A 16,117-nucleotide genomic window follows, 5' to 3' on the forward strand; every position below is an offset into this window, starting at 1 on the left:
GAGCCGAGCCGAGCCAAACGGAGCGGAACGGAGCGGGGCCTCAGCCGGCACTGCCGGGCTCGGGCTCCTCCGGCACCGCCCGGCCCGGCCCCGCCTCCGCCAGCGCTGCGCCCGCCGGGAGCCGGGGAAACTCTTCCGGGCCGGCGGCTCCCGGGGCGGGCCGGGGGTGAGGGGCGGCGGCGGCGGCGGCGGCGGCGGCGGCGGCGGCGGCGGCGGCGGCGGCGGCGGCGGGTGAGTGAGAGAGGCCGGGCGGTGCGCGGGGCCGTGAGCGGGGCCGGGCCGGGCCGGGCCGGGCCGCCTCTGTTCGCTTCCCCCGCGGCCGGGGCGGACGGAGCCTGTCCCGGGGGGCTCGGGCGGAGCGGGCCCGCGGCAGGGCCGGGCAGGGCCCGCGGGCCGCTCGGTGTGACCCGCGCGGGGCCGGCTCCCGTTCTGCACCGGTACCCTAGGGTTCCCCCGGCTCCCACCGGGCCGTTCGGGTCCCTCCTTTCCGGCCGTGCTGGGCCGGGGCGGGTCCCGTTGCGGGGCCATTGTTCCGCAGCCCGTCCTGCCTCCCACGCGGGGCAGGAAGGGACGGGAAGGGATGTGGGGAGCTTTTGGTCGTGTCAAAAGGGGTAATTAGAGATCTCTGGCAGTTTACAGAGGCCTCACAGCTCCTCCGTGGCCACCTGCAGGAGTTGTGCTGGCTCCTGCCTGTGCTGGCGGGGCAGGGGGTTTAGCTTCTTTGCCCGTGTTTAGCTTCGTTCTTGGTCAGAGCAGTGAGAAACTGCCTGGGGGGACGGAACTGACCGCTTACCCTTCTGAGGAGCTCGGTCGGACAGGCTGGATTCCTGTCTCCTCACGGGTTCGGTCTGGCTGCTGTCATAAACATGCCACTGTTCTAAAAAGGGGATTTTGAGGGTTTAAAGCAAGGCAGGACATCAGTGACAAACAGTGGTGTACGTGGTGGGGAGTTGTGTTTATTTTCTTTTCAAATTAGAGCTACGTTCACTGGTCGGGGCTCCAGGATGGACGCAGGAGAGTTTTGAATGAAAGGAGTTACCAGAAAATAGAACCTTGTGATCCATCTTTTCAGTGTTGAGGCATTTGAAGAGACATTTGTGTCTCCAGTTCAAAGTCAAACCAACATCAACAAGCCCCGCTCAGGGGGATGCAGGGGCAGGAGGCTCTTCAGGGCATTTCAGCTGGGCTCAGAGAGAGTTGGGCTCTGTTGGGAGGCCGAGGGGGAGCTGAGCCGGGCCCTCCTGCCGTGTGGTGTTTGCAGTGTTGGCTGGAGATACAACAACAGGAAGTCGGGAGAGTTTCACGTGCCTCAGAAGTGTGACACAGCACAGGCGGCATCAATTGTCTGAAAAATGGCTGAATCGTGTTTTGTCAGGATGTGCGTAGTCGTGTCCTTAGGAAGTGTCTCTTCCGCAGAGTGACATCCTCGTCTGTGTGTGGAGTGGCCGTGGGGCTCCGTGCTGACCACACTCCGTGTGCTGACCCCTCGCCGTGGTAACTGCTGACCCCTCGTTGTGGTGACCACTGACCCCACGCCGTGCTGGCCCCTCACCGTGCTGAGCCCTGGGTGATGCCGGCCCCTGCCCCGCCGTCCTGGCGGGCTGAGGCGTGAGGGCGGCACCACGGCGGGGCCGGCCCGGCCCACGCGCTGCAGGGTGGTCATCTACCTGCAGAAGGCCATGTCGGGGGACACGTGCCTGGGCAGCGCCCTGTGCCCGGCCGCCGGACACAAGCCCAAGGCCGGCGCGCTCAAGGGCGGCAGCCTGGGCAACAAGTACGTGCGGCTCAACGTCGGGGGCTCCCTGTACTACACCACGGTGCAGGTGCTCACCAGGCACGACACCATGCTCAAGGCCATGTTCAGCGGCAGGATGGAGGTGCTCACCGACAAGGAAGGTAAGGATGTGGCTTTCATTGCTAACAGTTTTGTAAAACAGCAGGAGTTTGGTGGTGGTTTTACTCCGTTAAGGATGTAGAGAATGATATATGCCAAAAATAACTGGGAGCATTAGGCAGCCAAGTCCTGTTGGTGCTAGCAATCCTTTGGCTTTATAGAAATACCTGGTTTTGTTACTCAAAAGAACTGGGGAAGGACTGGTCCTCTTTCCTGCCCTCGTGCTGGTGAGCAGCTTGGTGTTGGTGTAAAGACTGAACAGACAGTCTGTGGGTTTTCATTTCTGTCACATCAAGCAGTGGCATCATTCAAACCATCCACGTAAGGAGGGACGTACGGTTTTCAGCTTTGAGGCTCAGAATAGCCTGCCTTGCTTTGTTGAAAAATCTTTTTTTTTTTCCCTTTTCCTGAGCAGCATGTTTCAGTTGTGGCTCACGGTGCCATGGCAGCATTTAGGGATCAGTCAGGCAGTGTGTCACCTCCAGCTGGACACAGGATATTTTAAATCCCTGATACATTATAAAGGGCAGAACACGCAATTTTGTGTAAGAGCCTCAGCCTGGATGGAAAATGAGAGTCATGTTCTGATAGCTCCAGCTGGAGAGTCCAGCAGGGGTTTAGCTTACTTTCCTAGGTTGTTTTCTCTGCCTAGATTCCAAAATAACACTTTTTTCCTGCCTTCCACGTTATGGGAAAGGGTTTGGCACCGTACTAAGCCTTGTGTGTGCGTGCATCCTACACTGCTATTGTTTGGCAGCAATCAGACATCCTGTTTCCTTAGGGAATGTGACTTCAGGGATTTTGTAAAATTGCAAGAATTTGTCCATTTGCTACTGTTTCCTCTGCTTCATCCCTTCTGTGCTTCCTCCTGATCTGTCTGTCCTATTCTTTGCCCCTTTTTGAGGACTAGAACAGCTTTTCCCCCACACTGGGTTTTCTGGGCCGATCTGCCTTTTAGCATCTTCAGAACATTTCTCTGTCTTTTGAACTCCAAACAGCAGCAGCAGATGTGTTTGGAGAATTGCCAAATGCTCCTTATTAGGCCATAGAAATTATCCATATCTACTTGTTGCACTCAATAGTGAATTCTGTCTTCTAGTCCTTCCTTGGCTCTCAGAGGTTTCTGACTGCCCAGCATCACAGTGTAGCCCTGCAGTTGGGTTCCTGCAGCAATCTCAGTGCATTGTGCTGGAAGCTGAGTGTTTTTAGCTTGGGGCTGTGCTTTTGGGGTGCTGGAAAGCAGTGGGAACATCTGGGCAATATTCAAGGGGCTCCACTGTCAGGTTCTGTTCTGGAAGCAGCTTCAGTTTGCTCAAAGGCAGTAGGGACTTCCACTGGGTGAAATGGGAGAAGCATCCTGAGCAGTGTCAGGAAACCTCAGTGTTGTTTAACCTCTCCAGGGAGCTTTTCCTTGCCTCTTGTGTTGAGGTGGCTGAAATGTGTTGGCTCTTTTTCAGGCTGGATCCTTATAGACCGTTGTGGGAAGCACTTTGGAACAATTTTAAACTATCTCAGAGATGACACAATTGCACTTCCAAAACACAGGCAGGAGATCAAAGCCTTGATGGCAGAAGCCAAATACTATCTTATCCAGGGCTTAGTGGACATGTGCCAGGCAGCCCTGCAGGTAAGAACAGAAGTATCCTGTGAAGTGTTTCACGGGTGTTTTGCTTATAAAATTTACTTAAGACAACTTGAGAGATTATCTCATGGCCTTAGAAATGGCACCAAGTCTGAGATGTGCAAGGCATTTTTAAAATATGAGTTAGTAAACAGGTGGTGAGGGATCTGGGGACACGGCCTGTCCTGCCCACACTTGGGTTGTGCTCTGTGTCCCTGAGGGCTGGCTCGTGTTGGTGACATCCTGTTCTGCCACGTGCTCAGTCCACAGTGGCTGATGCTCATCTGTGCAGTGGTTTGAGTTGATTAAAACTACTGCAGACTCCTTCTATCCTTTTCTTCAAGAAAGGATGTAATATTAAACCTACTTAAACCAAGTATGACTGGACCTTGTCCTGGCTATAGCTGAGGACATCCACCTGCACCCCAGTATTTCAATTACTGCTGCCTTCCGGGGATGGGAAATCTGTGCTGTGATTCTGGGTTGCAGATCAAGGTAAGCTGGGTGGTTGCTGTAGCAACCCAGCTCTTTTCCTGTGCATCACAGCCTTTGGAAACATGGCTGGAGGGGCTGAAGGAGGCAGCAGCAGCAACATCAGCTTTAGCATTCCTTTCTTATTTCCTCTCTTTCTTCTTTCATTAAAACAGGACAAGAAAGACTTGTATGAACCTGTCTGCAGCATCCCTATTATCACCTCTCCAAAAGAAGAGGAGAGACTGATAGAGTCATCAATGAAAGTAACTGCTCTTTTCAACTGTGGATTTATTCTAAATGTATTGAAACACAGAACTTACCTTTTCTTCTTTTCTCTCACTCCCAACAGCCTGTTGTTAAACTGCTGTATAATAGAAGCAACAATAAATACTCCTACACCAGGTATGTCCCTTCTTTTTTCCCCTCACTTTAGTGGAAAAGTTGCTTTTTGACTGTGGGAGTGGAAGATGATGATGAATGATCTAACTTCACTTCTTTTGGTTTGTTTTGGGTTTTGACAACTATCTTGGTTTGAAAAGTAAGTAGGGCCTTACATTGCATGTCTGACAATAAAACTTTTTTAAAAAAAAATAATGTATTCATTCTGGCAGTGTGTCTGTGCTGTGCAGCATGCAGAGCACATGGCTTTCCAGGACACATTGACTCTGGACTTCTGCTGTCATCAAGCCAGAGAACTTCAGTGAAGTGGGGTTTGATCATCTCGAGCATGGATAGTTCATGTAATGCTTTGGGACATTGTGCTGTCCTTATTAATTGTTTAAGTTGACCTCTAAAGGCTGGTGTGTTTGCTCGTGGGGTCAGAGCAGTGTATTTGTATCTGAAATGGGCTATTACCCCTCTTTTCTTGGCAGCATGCGGCAGTGAGTCACTACTGATTTGTATTCTGCAGTTGGATCAGTGCTGAAAGCTGGCGGAACAGGCAGAGATGGCTGCTTGAAAAGCCCTGTTCCTGCTTTTGTTGCTGTGTTTCAGTAACTCTGATGACAACTTGCTGAAGAACATCGAGCTGTTTGACAAGCTGTCCCTGCGGTTCAACGGCAGAGTGCTGTTCATCAAGGACGTGATCGGGGACGAGATCTGCTGCTGGTCCTTCTACGGGCAGGGCCGCAAGCTGGCCGAGGTGTGCTGCACCTCCATCGTCTACGCCACCGAGAAGAAGCAAACCAAGGTAATGGAGCTTCACCTGCCCGTGCTGCGGGTTGCAAACGGTCCTGATTAGCTTCAGGAGTCTGCAGAGCTTCTCTCACTTCAGGAGTTAACTTTGAATTTGCAGTGGTGCAGCTGAGGTTAGCAGGGTCCAATGTTAAGAATTAGAGAGACTGTATTCCCTTCTAGAGCAATCTAAAAGATAAGGTGAGGGAGGTGACCTGGTGGGAGTAACCCTCCATCACAAATTTTTTACTCTTTATGATGTGTGGGTTTGTGGCTCACGTGTGGGTGTGTGTTGCAGTTGTTACCCTGCATGGCTGAGGAACAGGACACGTGCTGTGTTTTGCAGGTTGAGTTCCCTGAGGCACGGATCTATGAGGAGACCCTGAATGTCCTGCTGTACGAGACACCCCGGGTCCCAGACAACTCCCTGCTGGAGGCCACGAGCCGCAGCCGCAGCCAGGCCTCGCACAGCGAGGATGAGGAGGGGCTGGAGCTGCGCGAGCGCGTGCGCCGCATCCACGTCAAGAGGTACAGCACCTACGACGACCGCCAGCTCGGCCACTAGCTGGGCTGGGCCTGCGGCAGCTGCAGCTCCCCTCCTGTCCCTGGGCAGGAGGGGCATCCCTGGACAGCCATCTTCACGGGGCGCCTCGGCCCCTGGAAAGGCAGCGGGGATTTGTGTGCACAGAGCAGCACTGAAGGCCAAGGCCTTGCAGAACTGAGGTGTGAGTTGTGCACCTTGTGCCGTACCTGCAGGCTGGCCCCTCCTCCTGCTGGGAGGGGGATGTGGAATGCTGGTTCTCGGTTTGTGGTTGCTCTTTCCTAGCTAACGATTTGCCAGTTTCCCCCTTGCCGTGAGCAGCACTGCTCTTCCTGAGTGAGGTTGGGCGGTTTGAAAAGCTCTTTCCAGACAGCTCCCCTTCCAGGGCCTTGTACAATGGAACTTGCAGTTATTAAATCAAGATACTGAAGAGAGAACTTGAATGTGGCTGCTCTTGGCAGACCCTACATGGGATGACCCCCCGCAGAAACGTTTGGCTGGCCAGTCAGCTGCACCTGTGCTCTCCCAGGCCTGTCCCCAGAACACCTGCAAAGGTTTGTGTTCCAGGATGGTGTCTTTAAAACTCGTTGATTCCTAGGCAAGCTCTTCCAAAGTGGTGAGAATCAAGTCATCAGCCTCTCCATGTGAAAAGTGGAAGTCTCTGAAGATGTAAATGTGTAGGTAGTGACTTGTCCTGGGAGAGGGGGAAATGGGTATGGTGAGGGAAGAAACCTGAAGTAAGCAAACCTGAGCAGATTGTGGCACTGTTGCCCTGGTTGAAGCTTGTCACTGTGAAATCCTGTTTATATAAACAAGGGCAATCTGGGGAATTGCTTTTACATTCCTCCTGTGGCCTAAAAGTGCTATTTGATGTTAAATTTCTCAAGCAGCAGGGAAGAAATTGCAGTGGCTGGAGAAGTACAGGCTAAACAGTGTTTTCTAAGGCTAGAACATGTGACTTCAAGTTCTGTGTCCTGAATCCCTTCTAGAGGGTAGAAGTTGAAGAAGAAAAACAGCTGTGAAAATATTGTTCTAGCATGGAACTGTGAGAGGCTTTGGGCATAGCAGAGAGTTGGCTTATACTGGATTTTAAACTGAAATAATCACTTTTATTCTGAGTGCTTGGCTGGGTGTTGATTTACAGGGCACTTCAGGAGGTGGAGGTCAAGTCTGCTCTGAAAATTTGGAAATTTCTGGAATTTTTCTGGAAACAGTTTCAAGTTCAGTATGAAAAGCCATTGTTGTACTTTTAAACATTTGCTTGTATGTTTGAGCTGTAGGTAGCAGTTTTGCCACTGTCATGTAGGTAGCAGTTTTGCCACTGTCATGGTAATTCCTGCTGGCTGCCCACTGGAGCCAGGGATACTTTGGATATATTCCACAGCTGCCTTTGTGTTCCCATATCATTCCTGGTCACGAAGCTCCAGATTCCACAATGGTCAGTCCTGAACTGCTTTGACCAGTGCCAAATCCACCTGTAAGATTTAAAGAAAATTACTGCAAAACCCTGACAACAAAATGATCCCAAATTATTGCAGGGAGTTCCAAAGGAGAATTGAGATCTAGATGGTTTGGGAGTAATGGAAGCAGGGGAGGGAGCAAAAAATTATTTGCACTCATTTAGGTTTTTGAAAATTAAAATATTGTGGGTTAGTAAGAAAACACTAACAGACTTAGGATTTTCTTGCCTCTACACGTGGCAGGATTCACTTAATTCTCCTCCCATTCAGGAAGCAGCATTGCACAGGGATGCACCTGCCTTCTTGTGAAAGGCCTCTTGAAATTTCTAATAATCCTAGCAATCTCTTTTATACTTATTTCTGTAAGTTTTTGTTTTCCAGCTGGTTATTCTGTTGTGCCAGGGAAAACACAGCTGTTGAGGTTTAGTTTCAACAAAGATTTTTGTGATATTTCTCTCTAATTCTGCTAGAGTGTGATGTGGATTTTAAAAAATTTTTCCCTCCACTGATGCTATTTAATTAGAAGCCACCAGCAGAGGCTGCAGTGATGGGGTCTTTGTGCTGCATTTAATAGCTTCAAGTTATTATCTTGTGCTTTTTCTGTCTTGTAACAAAGGCTGATGCCATTTCAAAAAAAACACGCGGCACTTCTGTTTCTTGGCAAATGATTTACATTATTTTTTCTTGTTACTATCATAGTGAATGTTAACAGAGTAAGTAAGTGATGCTGATAGCCTTGCAAAACTGTGTTTAAATGAAGTTATAAGCAGAAAAATGTCATATTTGCTTTTATTTTTTCTGGGGAGGACAGGTGTGGGAAGGAGTGTGTGAACGAGAGTGTCAGATCCCTGTGCTACTCCAGAGGCTTTCTGTACTCACAGATTCATTAACAAAATGGACCCAACTTGTGAATTGTTACACTGTAATAAGCAGAGGAAAGCCCATGTTTTGGTTTGGTTTTCCTTTCCCTATTTCCCACAGCCAACAAGTAGTATTAATTTCTGATTTGAATTTAGATTAATTAACCTGGGAAGCAAACAGTTTTGAGAACCATCTGGGTTGTGAGAATCTTTTACCAAGTGTGAAGGATCTTCTGGGTGTTTGTGGAATGTGGAATATCAGTAAGAACTGTCAGCAGTTGTGCTCAGGTTTGAAATACGTGCAGATATCCTTTCCCTTTCACTGTGGGCTCTCCTGAGTCCTGCTTGTCTGGAGCTGCTCCAGCACGGGTGTCACTGAATCTGCCTTGCCCAAATCATGCCCTGCTCCAGTCTCTGTCCCACCAGGTTCTGCTCATTTCGAGTACTGGAGCTGAGATGTAACACATGCTTTGTATTCTCACCTTAATCATTCTTTACGTGATTGAAGGCTATTAATTATTGTGGCAGGAATGTTCTAGACATTCTAGAACATAAGATTACAGCCAGTGTAGTGCAGAAGCAGCAGCAGGGAGCAGGGTGATGCAGTCTAGAGGCAGCATTGGTGGGTTTGCAGTGAGCTCTCCAAGGATCTCTGCTCAAATTAAGCTCAAATTAAGCACAGATTAAGACAGTACAGGTTTCTAATTGTATGTGTTTGTCTGCAAGTTGAGACTTGTACTGGCTTCCGCCCAGACCATCACCAGTGGGTGCATTAACAGGAATTTGGAGCAGCCTTTGGGAGAAAAAAGAGCCTTTTTGCCCCACTTGTAGGGTGTGAATTGTAAACTACATCAGCTGTCATTCTTACAGGACTCACTGTCTCTTCACTCCTAAATTGAGTCCAAGCCCTGTGCATGCAGGCAGTGCCCTGAATGAGGGAGTGAGTGTGTGCCAGCCGTGCCCAGCCCAGTGCCCAGCCCTGTGCCCCAGGGCTCTGGGGTGTTTCCCAAACGCAGTGCCCGTGCCCTGCCAGCCCTCGGGCCCTCTGCAGGGAGGGAGGGAGGGAGCCCTGGCTCGGGGTGATGGGGCAGCAGGGGCACAGGGGAGAGCTCTGCAGGGCTCAGCTCCGGCTGCTGCTCAGTGCCCAGACAGAGGCACTGCTTAACCTTCACCCTGACATTCTGGTTTTTGAGCAGGAGACATTTATCCTGCTGCAATGTTCCACTCCAGTGACTTTGGTCTTTTGCACTTGTTGGTTAAAACAGAAAATAAGTGATGGACAGGGAGGGTGTTGGGGGGACCATGCTGTCACCGAGAGCTGCGTTTGAATGGGCATTGCTTACTGTGGGCTTTGTTTGATTTTGTTCTTCTTGAGGTTTTTCATTTTCGGACAGAATTCTCTCCAGGCAATACTGGGGATAGACCTGAACTGGATGGGTCTGCCCAGCAGCCCCTGCCTACACACTGAGGTTGTGTTCTGTGACAATCCTTGGCATTCACCTCGCAGCCACCTTCCCCCGTGCTGTGGGACAGAGTCCTGTTCCAGCCCTGCCCTCCCAGGGGACAGGCTCTGTTTTCTGCATGTGTGTCACTTCTCCTCCTCCTATGGAACGAGTAACACCCTACCCTACCTCACAGGGTGGCTGACACTTAATTTGTTTATTGGGAGTAAAGGATTCTTTCAGATTTCTATGATATTTTATATACAGAGGATAACAAATATGATTGCTGATCTTGTTTAAATTGACATTCTGTGATCAAGTTTTTTTCTTAGAGATTCAGTCTTTGTTTTATTTTCATGTCTAACTTTTAAGGGTCAGTTTTACAGAAAAAGTACCTAGATAATGCAGTAATTAATCAATTATCTGTTGATTAAAGTGTTTCACCAGTGCATTAAAACGAAACAGAACACTAATTTTTAATAAAGTGTTATATTTTGTCTTCTGTGATTTTTCTCCAGCATCATTACTTTTTATTGGTAGTGTGGGTCTGTGTAACTTTAGTTCCCTGTTGCCGATGCGATCCCCACCGAGGATTTGGGGTTGGTGCTCCCGGACCGGGGCCGGCAGCGGAGCGGGGATCCGTGTCCCGCGTGCCCCGTGTCCCTCTGTCCCGCGTGCCCCGTGTCCCTCTGTCCCCCCGTCCCCCCGCTGTCCCCCTGTCGGCTCCGCTCTCTCCGCTCTCTCCCCGCGCACAGCGCCCCCCCGCGGCCGGGCTGCGCCCCCGCCCCGCCCGCTGACGTCACGCCGCGGTGAAGATGGCGGCGGGCCCGGGTCGGGAGCTGTGAGCGCCCCGGGCCCGCCAACATGAGCTGCTCGGCGGACGCCGTGAAGGACAAGCTGCTGTGGAACGTGAAGAAGGAGGTGAGGGCGGCGGCGGGGGAGGCCCCGGGCTGTGCGGCGGGCAGAGCCCCGCGCTCCGGGGTCCGGCCCCGGGGGGCCGCGGGTCGCATCGCGTGGGGAACGCCTTGCGGCCCGGGCGGGGGCCGGGGCCGGTCCCGGTGCCGCCCCCGGTGCCGGCGCCTCGGCGGGGAGCGGGCTCGGCCGTGCGCGCCCGCCCGGGGGGCGCCGAGGACGCGGCTGTGCCCCGGCGGGGCTGGCGGGGTGCGGGCCGTGCGGCTCCGGGGAACCTCGGCGCTCTTTCCCGCGGGCGCACCTGGAGCCGGCATGCCGCCCGCGGGACTTGTGCGCGGCAGGAGGCTGGCATCGGCTCCCGCGCCCGGCGTTTGTGTTTCCCGCAGCACTCGTTTTCTATGACTTTTTCCTTAACTGGGAGCTTTACCGGAGAAGGGAGGGAAATCGGAGGTAAGAAAGGTAATCTGAGGTGCCCGTGGATGAGCCGAGCTGACTCCCAGGTGCCAGAGCACCTGTGCCCTGGGAAGGGTTAATTTGGGTGGTTGTTCTGTACACACCTGTGTGACATTGCCGGCTGGGGCAGCCAGAGCCGTGTGTACACGAGGAGCCCAGCCCCGCACCTGAGCGGAGGTGTTCGGTGCCGCTTCTCCTCGCACGGCGCTCCCCGGCTGCGGGGCGGTGCTCGGCACTGCTCCGTGCTGCCCGGGGCTCGGCAGGACGGACGGATGGCATCGCGCTGGAGCGGCTGCTGCCGCAGAGCAGGGCTCCTGCCGGGGCGGGCGGAGGTGCCGGTGGTGCCCAAGGGCCGTGGGCGCCTCTGGAGCGCGTTCCTGCTGGGGCTCCCTGCGGCCACCTCTCCCCTTGCACCCATACCGGATTTTGTGGGCTTGTGGCACTGGCTGTGGTGAGCTGCGTGTCGCTGCCGGTTATTACACGGCAGTGAAGCGGGGTTTAATGCTTATCCCTCACAGCAGTAACAAGTTTTTCTAACAGATACCTGCCCTCCTGCTCTTTCCCTCCTCAGTTCACTGCTGGGGAAGCAGCAGGAGCCGTCCAAGTTCAGATGTAAAGTTGTTGCTGTGGCCAAGGTTCCTGAGCCCGGCTGCCATGTCCCGGTACTCATTAATGCTGGACTCAGAACACATCAGGTGTTGTAGGGAGTATAGAAAGGGCAGAGCTGGGACAGACACAAGGACTGTGTCCCAGGATGACCCAGCCAGCAGCTGGCTCTGGGCAGGTGGTACCTGCTGAATGCTGCCACAAACATGCCACTTCGATTAGAAATTTCTGCTTGAACCAGAACCTCTGAGCTGAGGCAGTGCAAGGTTTTATTTAGAAGTGGGTGTGCTTGCTCTCCTGAGTGATGCTTAAATATATAAATAAATCTGATAAATGTTTTCCAAGTGTGAACATTGCAATCTTGTGCTAATGCATGAGATGAAAAGTGAAATGGATTTTCATAACCCAAGCCAGCTCAAGCTGAGGAGAAGTAGTGGTGTGTAATTAAAAAATCTGAGGCTAATTTGTTTTTAAAGTCTCTAAAATGTTTTTAATTGGACTCTGGTTTTTAAATTACTTGAATAATGCTTGAAAGTGTTATTTGTACCTTCTGTGTCATCTGCATTTTTGTTTGTTTTTTCCTTCTCCCAAGTCCTCACCAAGGCTCTTTTAGAGCACTTAGAGTGGCTTGGCTTTTTAGGGTTGACCAGAGCTTTCCAGTCTAAAATAGCCATGAAAGCCTTTGTTGATTAAAAGCAGGTTGAGGTAACACCCCTCACGTGTGCCCTCACAGACCTGTGGCCCCTGTCTGTGCTCACAGTCAGAAAATGGCTCAGGTCACAGTTGGAGACCCTGAGATGGAGATTTTATTTGTCTTCAATAATCAATTGACAAAGAGGCAGGAATTGAACAGGAGCCACGGGTAACTGCCCACCAGATAATGCTGCCCTTAAGGATTGTATGTAACTTTCTCCAATAGAATTTTCAACCTCATTTTTTTTATCATGTGTGACTTCATACAGCCACTTCTGCCTGCTTGCTGGGAAAACCTGACTCCATGTCCATGTCTGTTCTCAGAGCCCTGGTCCCCTTCCCTTGTCCTTTAAACCCAGACTCTTATTTCCTGCTGAGTGATTTTCCCATAACCTCAATAGCCAAAGTTCATAGGCAGTGGATTGTTTCTGTGGGCTGTTCCACCAAGCCTGGTAAAATTCAGCTGTCTTTGCAAAGTGTAGAACAGTTATCTCCAAAGTAATTTGGTCCAAAGTGTTTAGTTTATTTTGCCTCAGTCTCTCAGCTAAAACTTCTGCATTTTTCCTTTGGGAAATTTGATGCTGTTTGCTTTTCCTCAGATGGACTTTCCCATTGGTAGGGAATGTGTTTTGTTGGCTCTCACAGAAAGGAAGACATGTAATGTGTTTCGAAAATGTAACTGCTGGGATTCATGCTGAGGCCGCTTGGAAGTTCACGTTTCAAGCATTTATCTCTCTCTGCAGGAAAATCTGTTGTGACAAGCAGACTCATAAAACAGGCTTTTTTCTCTGGCCATTTCCTTTTGCCTCCTGAAATGGAGGGTTTTGCCATTTCTGGATTTAAACAGTACTTTCTAGCTGTGAAACAAACAGGATAACAATAACCTTAGCAGTTCTACCCTGAACGATTTCAGAGCACTTCAGAAGCTCAATTGCTCAACTTGCAGCTGAAATGTAAGGGCTTCTGAGCAGAAGTGCAATAGTTATTGAACAGCTTTTATTACACTGCCAGTCTTTCATCAGGAGTGAGGAGTCAGTGCAGTAGGAGCTGTCGATAAAGGAGGTGAGCAGAAGCTGCCCAAGCTGAAGAAGATATGGATGGTGGACATTAGGTTTTTTCCTTTAAGGAAAAAATGCTGTAGGCTTTAACTGTGTTCCTGGTTATTGTGGTGTGTTAAGAGCATTCTTCTTTACAATTTTTAAAGTTTCCTTAAATAAAATTTAAAAAAATTAAACGTAGAGGCATTTCTCTTGTGTATTTTTTGAGTGAAACTTAATAAATAATCCATGTATTATAGTATGGGTTCAGTGTTTGACTGCTTCTGAAAGTTTTAGCCCTTGTAGGATGTGGGATAAAGTCAGAGCAGTGATCCATTAGAAGATCCTTCAAATGCCAAGCAACTTCTCTCTGGGGAGTTTGCTTTGCTTTACCTGTACAACACTGCCAGCAGGACCTTCCTCAGCACTGAGATCTTTACCTGGCTGGGCAGAGCTTTGTTGTCCCTGCTCTCAGGGGGGGCAGATGTGTCCCCAGAGCCTGGCACCTGTTCCAGGGCGAGCAGGTGTCCCCAGGGCTGCAGCTGGTTCAGGGGCAGTGACACTGAGTGACACGAGCGCCTCTCTGTGCCAGCAGGCAGGTGCAGAGGAGAGCCTGGTGAGGGCAAGCGGCTCCTGCGTTCTGCAGGGGAGGCGCAGAGAGAGGATGGTGTTTGCAGGGCTGGACCTGCGCCGGTGCCACAGCCGGCCCCAGCGCTCCCTCCCCCTGTGCAGGCTCCTCTCCGGGCTCTGGGAGCAGCCCTGCATCCCTTGTGCATCCTTTCCCTCTGGGGGCAGGTGGGGACGCTTCTGGTAAAGAGATTAATTTGCAGTTTGGTCAGGTCTGCTGGTAGCTGCCCGTGGGTGTGTGTGGGGGCTTGTGCTCAAAAAGCTCCATTGTCAAGTGCCTCCTGAGAACAGGGACAAAGCAGCAGAATTCCCTATGAAGAGCTGTGCAATATTGCAAGGGAATTAAGGAAACAAGAAAAAAAAAAAGCTTGTGTTCCATTTGATCAGAAACACTTGCTTTAGCTCCTTGCCTGGAGCATCCATGAATTACGTGGCAGTGAGGGATGACGTGGGATTGAAGAACATTGCATTCCTGCTTTTGAATCTTCTCATATCCTGTCTATGCCTTAAAAATGTTTTCTAATAACATTCAGTCACTCTCCAGAAAATGCAGGGAGCTTGCTTGGCATCTGGTGGCAGTGGGGAACACACAGAGAGCCTACTCTGTGTCCTTAGCTCTGGGGATTAAAGTCTCCTCAGAGACACTGGATGGTGCTGCTCTAGAAAAGTAGCATTGATTATTAAATCTGAAACACTTTTCTTTCTCAGTTTTTGTACACTTAAAATTTTAGCTGTTGGGGATCTCAATAGCATACTGAGCTGATTGGGGTGTGCCTGGGAAATGTGTGTCGCAATGAATTGGCTGCTGAGCACTTGAGCTTTTGCTCATTGAAACTACTCTTCTTCCTCCCCGTTGTTAGGATGTGAATTGCAGTTAATGTTCTCTGGGATGCTGAGACCGATTTCATGGTGTGCAGTGCTGAAGTCCTGTCTGTGCCCTTGAGCTGTGTGTGCTCAGGCTGCTGTGACTGTGCTGCACCAGGGCAGAGTCTGTCTGCCTTCAGCCCAGGGGCTCTCAGTTGCTTTTTGCCAGTAGTACACCAGCCCTTTCCTTGGGTGAATGAAACTGTGCCAAAGGGATTGTTGAGCACACAGGATAATCCAGATGTGAGACCCATTCACGAGGCCTCCTCACACCCCTGCTTCTCCCTTGATACACTCCTACTCCTCCACCTCCAGCTGCCTCACTGTGAGGTCCTGAGTTCTAACAGCCATGTCAGAAAAGCCACAGGAAAGAAACAAATTGCCTGGCTCAAAGTTTATATTGTCAGGCCTCAGGTGTGAGCAGCGAGCCAGGTTTTATAGAGTGCAAATGACTTGTTTTGAAATCCTCAGCTATAAAACACTTTGAAATCCTCTTACACGTTTCCTTTTTCCCCTCCAGTGTTTTCTCTGCGACTCAGAGGGCTCCTGTTTGATAAGGAGCACAGATTCTGGAGGATCCATTTGATCCAGAACTTGGAGCGCGGCAAATGCCGTGTTGAGAGGCTCGTGCAGCAAGTGCCAGAGCTGCAGCCTGCTGCCAGCCGGGCTGGGGGTGTACGAGTGGGCACAGAGGCCCCAGGAGGAGTTCTGGGGGAGGGGGTGTTTAATTACAGCATCCAGAATTGGTCTCACAGATGGTCTTGCTGGAGGAGGAAGCCCTTCAAAGCAGAGAAGGCACCTCCACAGGCAGCTGCAGAGCCCAGCTCTCAATGGAGCACTGCAGCTCTCCTGGTCCAGCACCAAGGGGAAAAGCCCAAAACCCTGGGACCTGTCAGTGCCATGAAGTGGTACCCAGTTAGCTCTAAATGCTGGAAGAGAGTGTTTGGTCGAGTCTTCTGCCATGGTAGCACTTACTTTCACGTATTAAAAGTGAATTGGCATATGTTTAGTCAGGGTGTCATAACCCTGTAATTGTAGCTCACAAATGAGAGAAGTCAAAAATTATGGTTAATTTGTACACAGAAGAGAGCGAGCTCTCCACGGCCAGGAGGAAATGAGTGTCTGTTAAATGAGTTGGTGATGAGCTGGAAACCAGTGAGGTTTCATGTGGTGTCAGGCTGAGGAAGCCATTGGGGAGAAATCACTGGCAGATGAATGGAGGGTGACTACAGCCTCTTGCCAAGAGCCTCATTGTAAGAATTGTCTGTTTCTTCTTTAATTTTTGAAAGTCAGTAATTTGCAATTATTTCCCTCTGGAGCTTGATACATCTTGAACCCTGAAACTGGAAAGGAACTTTGTTTTAATTCATTAAAAAGTGTGATAAGTGTAATTTTATTTGCTACAATTGCTGAATCGTGTCTTGAAGTGATAACTGAAGGCACTGCCTTCTCTGTAGGTA

General features: G+C 50.6%; 2 protein-coding genes across 9 annotated transcripts in view; both read left to right on the plus strand.

Annotated features, from left to right (window-relative positions):
* The first annotated feature begins 216 nt into the window (after positions 1-216).
* On the plus strand, positions 217-6,983 carry TNFAIP1 (TNF alpha induced protein 1). 2 transcript variants are annotated; one of them, XM_058037726.1, is made up of 7 exons: positions 217-231; positions 1,417-1,896; positions 3,352-3,521; positions 4,163-4,252; positions 4,339-4,391; positions 4,983-5,178; positions 5,509-6,983. In XM_058037726.1, the coding sequence occupies exons 2-7, from the start codon at positions 1,680-1,682 to the stop codon at positions 5,725-5,727; spliced, it is 945 nt and encodes a 314-aa protein (XP_057893709.1). In that variant the 5' UTR covers positions 217-231; positions 1,417-1,679; the 3' UTR covers positions 5,728-6,983. The 2 variants fall into 2 exon arrangements, with proteins under 2 accessions (XP_057893709.1, XP_057893710.1); XM_058037727.1 differs by lacking the exon at positions 217-231 and having other exon boundaries at positions 1,233-1,896.
* Positions 6,984-10,292: 3,309 nt separating this feature from the next.
* SGSM2 (small G protein signaling modulator 2) overlaps positions 10,293-16,117 on the plus strand; it is a 35,444-nt gene continuing 29,619 nt past the window's right edge. For 6 of the 7 annotated variants that reach the window (XM_058037839.1, XM_058037842.1, XM_058037841.1 and 3 more), the window contains exon 1: positions 10,293-10,386. In XM_058037839.1, coding sequence (XP_057893822.1) covers positions 10,330-10,386 — 57 coding nt within the window. In that variant the 5' untranslated portion in view covers positions 10,293-10,329. The remainder of the gene's footprint in view (positions 10,387-16,117) is intronic. The other variant, XM_058037845.1, reaches the window with a different exon arrangement.

This window comes from Melospiza georgiana, chromosome 19 (genome assembly GCF_028018845.1).
Source record: "Melospiza georgiana isolate bMelGeo1 chromosome 19, bMelGeo1.pri, whole genome shotgun sequence".
Classification (NCBI taxonomy): domain Eukaryota; kingdom Metazoa; phylum Chordata; class Aves; order Passeriformes; family Passerellidae; genus Melospiza; species Melospiza georgiana.